The sequence below is a fragment of the Alligator sinensis genome, unplaced genomic scaffold, assembly GCF_000455745.1.
Source record: "Alligator sinensis unplaced genomic scaffold, ASM45574v1 scaffold222_1, whole genome shotgun sequence".
Taxonomy (NCBI): Eukaryota; Metazoa; Chordata; order Crocodylia; family Alligatoridae; genus Alligator; species Alligator sinensis.
The window spans coordinates 3,912,189-3,921,095 of NW_005841912.1; the positions used below are offsets into that span (position 1 = coordinate 3,912,189).

Below are 8,907 nucleotides of genomic sequence, written 5' to 3' on the forward strand. Positions count from 1 at the left end.
CAGGGGCTCCCTCCCCCCACCTCTCCCCCACCCCTTCCAGCTGTTGTTGGGGCCCCCTTCCTGCTCCCCTCCCTCCCTCATTGCCACCCAACCCCGACAACAGCCACCACTGTGACCCCTCTTTGCCTCCCCCCAGCCTGCTTCCCTACCTCCCTCCTTCCCTGCTGGCTGTTCTGGGGGGCGTTGGGGACAGGTGGCGGGGGAGCACTGCCACCGTGACCCCCCACACCCTTCACCCTCAGGCAGAGATGCATGGGGAAGCCCCACTGCTTGGGTGGCTAGGGCATGTTTGCCACCGCCACAAAACTTCCCCAGCAGTGGCTCAAACTTGGGCCCATGCAGCCTGGGTCCCTGCAGCCAATCGCCATCTGCCCTCCGGGCAGTGCATGCGCAGTTGGCCAAAAACATTATGGACAGACAGACTAAACCCTTTATTATATTAGAATAACAACAACAACAACTATTAATTAATACTATATATAAACTAAGAATTTCTCATGAAAATTTTAATAATGAAACGTCCCCAAACTGGAATAAGTTTCAACCTTAAATTTTGAACACAATTTTCAAAAAAAAAAAAAAATAAGGGCCTAAAGTTTAGGTCCTAAATAAGTAGTTTAAGGACCCTGCCCACATTATATTTAAGACATGATTAACCAGTTAATCACATCTTAAGCTGTAACCTGATCACATATTCAATCAATTACGGCACGATAAAAATAGGAATAAACTACAGAATTATTCCACAAATAAGTGCAACACTGACTGGTTCCCATCACAACCCTAACTGAACATATGGTCAGGTGTGCCCATGTGGCTGGAAGTCCCATCAGCCATGGAAGCTTGCTTCTTGCCAGTGCAGAGGAAGACTAGGATCATGATCCAAGGCTCTGCCTACAACAGCAGTAAGGTGTGATGGGATCTGATGCATGATCCCACAGTCACACCTCCTGCCATGCACATGTGGCATGGCAGAAAGTTTGACTGTGCAGCTCATGCATCAGATCCCATCGTGCCTTTACCTACACACCTGAAACGGGCCTAAATCATGACTATGCTGAATGCCCAGCATCTCCTAATGACTTCAGTCAAATTCAGTCTATGTATCACTGAGCTCTTCTGAAAACTTGTGAGTACCATCAACTCCACCTGAAGTGAATGGAAGTTGAAGTCATCTTGCATACCTAAGAAATGTACAACTTTCCTATAGAGTTAAGCCCCAAAAGATTGTAACAGACAAATACTGAGGAGTAATAATTTTTTAAAATTGTTTTAAAGTTTCACTTGCCCTTTCCAACAGATTTAAGATGAAATTTCAAAGATACTGGAAAAACACTAGCACTTATGATAATTACCAGTCAGATGTTAATCATCAATAAAATCCTACCGCAATGTTCTATGCTGAAGCCAGCTTTCATGTTTGTAGTGAAGCTTCTCCAGATACTCTATAGGAATGTCTTGTTCTTCATCTCTTCCACGCAAGTAAATCCTATTCAAGCATTTCTGAAAATGGGAGAGGGGGGGAAGGGAGGACAGGGAAAAAAAAAGACCTGGTGAGCTTGCAAGAACAGAATTTTAAAAAGATGAGGTCTGGTCATTTTCAACTCCCTATGAAAAATGTTTTCTTGTGTTTAAAACCAAAATATTCTTCTTACTTGCTAACTGGTAACTGGGTTTTGGGATTAAGAAAGCAGACTGGCATGTTTAGCTGACCATCTAAAGATCAACCAGTAAGGAAAATGAGAGGAGTAGAGGGGACGGAGGCAGGGGACAATCCAAGATAAAAAAATCTGCATTATTTCTTCATTTTTGATTAAGTATATTTATGTCACTAATGAAAACCTGTAAGTCTTCATTGTGAAACCATGTTTCTAATCAGACATTATTTTACTGATTAAATCTGAACTAATGTTCTTGAAAAACACTGCTGGCTCCATAAACTCAAAAGTTTTGAAAGTTAAAATATATCAGCTAAAGAGAACCTACTGGACAGCCAGACAGTACCAAGCATTTAACGGACTAAGACCCTAGAAAATCTACTAATCTGTCCAACAATGGCAGTCTAATCATCAAAACTAGTATAGCCCAATTTTGGAAGGGAATTTTAACAAGTTTGCTTTGCTATAGAATCTAAAGGACAGGGAAACTGAACTGTTCCATGGCAAGTCACAGCCACCCAGAGCAATTATCAAAATCATAGGTGTAAAGATAGAAAGAATACCTCTAAAGTTTTAAAATCAGCCTTTTTCCAAGGCTCACAAACTGACCACACATGTTGAATCCTGCATGAGCAGGTTCTCAATTAGTCAGACAGGTGAGACTAGTCCTCAGGTTCACAGAAAGTGATTGAGCCAGATTTGCATTGCATCCCAGATCTCTATCCGAACATTCTAACATGAGAGAACTGCTCCATTTCTGCAAGAACTTTTACAAGATTTTTCTCTACCTTCATAAAATTAGGGGTAAATAGCCTCAACATGTCCCTGACTGGCATAGGATCCAGGAATGCAAAACACTCTGCCCCATGACGGCTACAGTAGCAGCAGAAGATAGAAAGGAGGTAAAGGGCAGCTCCTCAGACTGAAATAACTGTAGTTAAGTAGTTAAAGCAAAAGACTGGAAACTGGGGCATCTGGGTTCTAGTTTTGGGTCAGCCCGACTGTGATTTTGTACAAGTTGCTTATGACCATGTTATCCCTGCAACCTGAAACAGATGCACAGAGTTGGAGCCAAAATAGTCCTGAGGAAATGATACAGAACAGTAAATACACTATGAAAGTATAGTCATCTACACTCATGCCAGCTAAGGTCAACAGCATTAGGCCTGTGCGAAGCAGCAAGTATTTGCTTCGGATTTGGATAATTCAGGGGGGACAGAGATTCGATTCGGCTGATTCAGAGATTCAGCCATAGACTATACAGGCAGTCCTCGACAACACTAGATGCAGCTGCCTCCAGCTGGTAAGTCTGTTGTGGTAGGTGGAAGGGGGAGGGAAGGCAGATCAACGCCCCCACAGCGAGGGAGGGATTGGGGCTGGAACAAGCTGCCCAGCCAGGGCAGCAGGGCACAGGACTCAGGGTGGGGGGCTCCCGCCACTGCAGGCCACCAGTCCGGGAGCTGCTCTTCTGGTGGCTCCTCTGGTGGCTCTTGCTGCCAGTCTGGGAGGGCATGGAAGAGGCGTGTGCCCCCAGATCAGCACAGGGCAGGCTGGGCCAAGTTGTGCTTCAGGAGGTTAGCCCCAGCCACCTGCTGCCAGGCTGCACTCCACAGGGTGGGAGGAGCCAGGGCTGCACTATGTGCTGCAGCTGGGGCTAGCCGCCCAAAGCGCAGCCCTGGCTCCACTGGCCCCATGAAGCACAGCCCGGCGGTGGGCAGCTGGGGCTAGCCGCCCAGAGTGCAGCCCTGGCTCCATCCATCCTGGCAGCAGAGGCTTGCCGTCCAGAACACAGCCCTGGCTCTGCCCACCCCATGGAGTACAGCGGGCAACTGGAGCTAGCCTCCTGGAGTGCAGCCTAGCCCAGCCTACCCTGCACAGATCCAGGGGCACATGCCCACTCCCATGCCCTCCCAGACCGGCAGCAAGAGCCACCAGAGGAGCCACCAGAAGAGCAGCTCCCGGACCAGCAGTGCACAGTGGTGGGAGGCCCCCCCCCCGAGGCCCCAGGGAGCCCCCCTCCCTGAGTCCCATGCCCTGACCCTGCTGGTCAGCTTGTCCCAGCCCCAGCCCCAACCCCTCCCTTGCTGTGGGGGTGTTGATCTTCCCACACACCCCTTCCCTTCCCCGCCTCCACAACAGACTTACCAGCTGGAGGCAAGTGTGTCCAGCATCATCAAGAACTGCCTGTATAGTCTATGGCCGAATCTCCAAATCAATTCAGAGAGTTCCAATTCAATTTGGACCTTTTAATGGGTCTCCCGATTTGGATTTGGTCACCGAATCAAGCCCAATCTCCTCCGAATCGAATCAGCTACTGAAGCTTTGCCCAGCCCTAACCAGCGTACATCTAAGCAAAAGGAAAGTAGTCAGGATCCAGCCACTCTGCAGAGTAAGTTCTCCTCCTTAAATTGGTATAAAGTTATTGGCCACAAAAATTAATACCAACAACAGCTGGTTAATAAAATATCTGTTAAAGCTGTATTGACAGAAAATTGTTGGGGAGAAGTGGGGAGAGGAGGAGGAATAGAACCAATATCCTATTTTCTCCTGTTATCCTATTTTCCAACCAGTTCTAAACATAGATCAAATTAGTACTACCTTCTGCTAGACATCTCATGAACATTAGAGAGGACACAAGCATGGGTTCTATTGACATATGAATGACACAACACTATTGAGCCTATGACAAGGCAATTGAAACAGCCAGACTGTCATTGGCTTCAAGTATGCCACCAATGCTAATCTGGAAAGAGGAATTTCTGACACCTACCAATGACCCAACAGCTATGGAATTTCTACTGCCTTTTCTTGCTGATCTCTATGCAACACATAGTTTTAAAGATGTTAGATATAACTGTACTACACGGCCACTGAATCTTTGTTCTTTGGGATACAGATCTAAGTTACCCTAGCTTTTCATGCATCAAACTATTCTGTCATCATAATCTGAGCTTTATTTTTTAAGCATTACTTAAGCAGCCTTGGGGCTACCGGTGGACAAAATATTCCTAGGCTGTTTCCTAAATGGAAACACTCTATGCCAGGTATGGACAATTATTTCAGCTGGAGAGCCGCTTAATGAGTTTTAGTGAGCTATTAAGGGCCACAAAGATACACCCTTTATCAAACAGCCCACCCCCTGGTCACCATCTCAGGACTAGAAGTTCCACTGCCCTAGCCCCTGACCTTTGCCACCAGAAGTCCCACCCCTTGCTCAGAAGTACTCCTGGGAGATGGGGGGGCACCGTCTTGGCACCAGAAGTTCCTCCACAGTTCCATCACATATTCTATGACATAAGGAGGCCCACCCACCTGACACCAAACCTTGCCGTGTTGGTCCCAGGATCCCCTGCCCCCATCACATGGTCCCTGATATCAGATCCACCCCTTGACTGGGAAACACTACCCCTCCACAGGGCCTGCCCTCATGGTGCATGGCCTGCCCCCGGGACTGCAGAAGTTCTGCCCTCTAGGCCACGAGGCACAGGCATGACCCATCAGGTAGTGAGGAGTTGTGACCCCTCTAATAACCTGCCGTATCGCCCTCAAGCAATCGGTGGAGGTTTCAGGTGCACTGGACCTCCCCAAGAACAGCGCCAAACCAACTGAAATGAGGTCTGCAGAGAAAATCTTCCAGAATAAATAATTTTAACAAAAGTATAGAAAAAAAATCATATACTTAAAAAAAAGTCAAACATCTACTATTGCAGGGGTGTAGGTTGTAGCCGTGTTGGTCTAAGGACATAGGCAGACAAGGTTCCTTGGGTGAATCCGATATATTTTATTAGACCAACCCAAATAGTTGGAGAATAGTTATTAAGCAAGCTTTTGGGTTCAAAAACCCTTTGTCAGGCTAAGGAAGTTTCAGCAGTTGGTGTGTGAAAATATATCGGATTCACCCAAGGAACCTTGTCTGCCAAACATCTACTGTATCATTTTTTTATTTTATTTTTAAAAAAAGTATTGTCCTGATTTGTGTGTGTTCAAGTAGTGTAGATAGAGGCGATAGCCATTATAGCTCAAAATAAAGTCTTACTCTTGTATATTGTGTGGAGGTGGCAGAGGGGTGCATGTGGGGGATCTTTGGGAAGTGTGTGGTATATGATTGGGGTGTGGGTGGGTACGCACATGTGGGCGGCTATCCAAGCATTAGGTCCTGGGAACTGACCAGAAGTGGGTGAGGGGAAGGAAGGGCAGGGTATGCTTGCAGCAGAGCACCCAGGTAAGGCAGGTGCAGTCAGCCCCACCCCTCCACTCCAGCCCGTGGCTGCTCCTTGGTGCTCTGCGTGGGGCCAAGGCCTGTCTGCTCCCACCTGGGGCAGCTCACCCTGCACTCCCACCTATACCTGCCCCTGCCCCAACCAGTGCACAGTTTCCTGGCGGGACCACCTTGCACCCACTTAGCCACCTGCAGGTGGCTACTGATCACGCCAAGCAGGTAGATTGGGTGGAAGGTGGCCAGGAGCTGGAGCTGGAGCCCCATGTGCTGGGGGAGGAGCCCCCAGCTGCTGCTTCCCCTCTGCCCACCGCTGCCGCTTCCCCTCCCTATCTGCTGCCCGGAGCACTGCAGCAGGGACAGGAGGAGCTGCTGAAGGCAGGGTAGTCAAGCAGTTCCAGCTACAGTCCCAGCCAAGTCTTGGGAGCCACAGATGGCAGCAGAGCATGGGCCAGGACAACCCAACCCTAACCCATTGCCCGCAGCTCCCAGCTGGAGTCCCAGGAGCCACACATGGCAACATGGAGCCAGGCTGGCCTGGCCCAATCACATGGGACTCCCTGCGGCTCCCAGCCAGAGTTCCGGGAACCGCACATTTCCAGTGCTCCCTGTCTTGGGGCTGGGGCAGGGCAGGGCAGGGCAGGAGGCTAGGCTGGAGGTTGCTTGCCTAGCAACCAGAGCCCAAGCTGCTGCTGCTTTCAGAGGGGCAGCCACAGGTCAGTGATAATTGTCTTCTTTATGCAGCCCACAGGGCCCCTCTTTCGCCTGGTGGGTGAGATCTGGCCCGCAGACCATATTTTGCCTGCCCCTGGTCTACACCCAACTTTTATTTCCCAGACAGTTTTGTTACTCTCCCCTGATCCCCGTCTCGGGTCACAAAATCTTACTCCTCACCTCAGGAGTAGCTCTGAGATAAATGATTCCATCCAGCTCAAGACTTTGACCAAACTGCTTATTCATCCATTCATGCCAGTCTTGGTAAACGGTCCATTCAGTCTCGTTCATACAATCGGACTCATACAAGTTAGCTGCAAAAATATACCTAAAAAAAGGAAAAGTTTTAGTCAAACAATGAGGGAACTCAAGTCATGTTTTCATTGGATCCAAAAAGATAAACAGCTCTTATTTTCAGGATTCAGATATATGCTCAATAAACCCCTTGCCAACCTTACCATGGCCTGCCATAACCCAGTCTTATAGAGGAACATTTAAGTTGAAGTTCCTGTACTGAATCACCACAATAGCTAATGGAAATTATCCTGGGGCACAAGTTAACTGCAAGACTGCAGGCACATAGCTCATAAGGAAAGTTAGGTAAAACAAAAAAAGCAAAGACTAAAATTACATACAGATAATACAGACCAGTGAAGAAAACAAAATTGTTGTATGTCATGCTGGCAAAACAACCTCATTTCATACTTGCAAGGGACTCAAACAACATATCCACCAACAAGCTTGTGAAAACCTCATGTATAATCACAGTTAGAGCCTTATATACATTCCCATGATGTACTCGAAAGGATTTGGCTGTTCAGCTAAAAGGCTGAAAACTGAACATACCTGTCACTATACACAGATCGTTCAAAGAAGACCACTGGGTTCTCTGCCTCTTTGAGCTTCCCATCAAGAGACTTAAGCTGAGCCCGGATCCTGCTCAGGCATGCATAGGTCTGGAAGGTGAAAGACCACCGGTCTGGTTTTTCATACATCATCTGAAGTACATTTCCGCCACTTTTCTGGGATGTTGTCAGCTCCTGTATAAAGTCAGTCACCCATTAGTTATGGCTCTAGCCAAGTTGCTTTTAAATCATCCAGAATAACAACATCACACAGCCTCTCCCTCCTTCAAAGTCTCCACTGACTTCTTGGCTCCTCTTGTATACAAGTAAAGCATGAGTGATGTCTACTCAACACCTTCCCATCCTGGGACTGTGCTGAAACACACCACACATGTTCTACCCTTTCCTGAGACCCCTGCAATACTGAGGCATAATGTGGGTGAATATACAATAACTTGTTTTACTTAGAGAAAGAAAAACACAGGTATGATCTGTGGTGCTCTTGACTTTTATTTACCTAGAACAGTGGTGCCCAACCTTTTCACCCAATGAGCCAGATGAGTGATGCCAGGCCCATTCATGGGCTGGATCTGGCCAGCAGGCTCAAACTGGCACACAGGATGGGTACATCTGGGAGCTGCACAGGTCTGATCTGGACATGTGAGGTGGGGGGTGGAGTGGCCCAGTCCAATCTGAATATGAGGGAAGGGGTCAAGGAGCAGGCCAGCCCAATCTGGCTGCACAGGGCACAGGCCCAGCCCTGATCTGATCCTGCAGCAATGGCCCTGGGCAGGGCTGGATTTGGCTACACAGAGTTCTACCACTCTCCTGCTATCAAATTTCCCAATCTGAGGGGGATCCCCAGAGGCCAGATGCCATGACCCCATGGCTGGATGCCAGATTGAGAACCCCTGACCTAGAAGAAAGATTGCATGAGAATCAAACCTTAAACACAGTCATACTGCAAGGTACAAGACTAACAAAGATCAAATGTATCCAGCATCTGACTTGCATTAAACTTACCTGTCGCAGAGCACCTCGGTGCTCTGCTCCTAGAGGGGAGAAACTGCCAGGGAGAGAGACAGAGCCCTGGCAGGTCATAACGAGCCCAGCTGAGGGTTGCCAGGGTAACGAGCCCAGCTGCGGGTTGCCAGGGCAGCTAAGGGGAGCCAGCTGCCTGTAGGAGGCAGGGCCTGGCCCTTATAAAGCCCAGGGCTGAGACCAGGCTGGCAGTTCCCTGTCAGCAGCCGGAGAGGCAGGAGCTCCCTTGGCTGAGATGTAGCAAGAGGCCTGACTTGCAAGTACAGCTCACTATAGCCCTGAGAGGATGGGGCACTATGGTTTAGCCAGGAGGCTCTAGTTTATGTTCAGGCTTTCATATTACACAGGAGGCTTGGGTGAGGCTGTAGGGGTTGGAGGAGGCCTCATAGGGACCCCAGAGGTGTGGGGCCCCTGAGCGCAACCAGTGGGTTGC

General features: G+C 48.6%; 1 protein-coding gene across 1 annotated transcript in view; it reads right to left on the minus strand.

Moving 5' to 3' along the window:
- The window catches only part of DCK (deoxycytidine kinase), a 26,631-nt gene that overhangs the window by 5,745 nt on the left and 11,979 nt on the right, over positions 1–8,907 (minus strand). Inside the window, exons 3-5 of the mRNA XM_025198072.1 lie at positions 7,435–7,628; positions 6,769–6,916; positions 1,388–1,503 (exon numbers count right to left, since the gene is read on the minus strand). Coding sequence (XP_025053857.1) covers positions 1,388–1,503; positions 6,769–6,916; positions 7,435–7,628 — 458 coding nt within the window. The remainder of the gene's footprint in view (positions 1–1,387; positions 1,504–6,768; positions 6,917–7,434; positions 7,629–8,907) is intronic.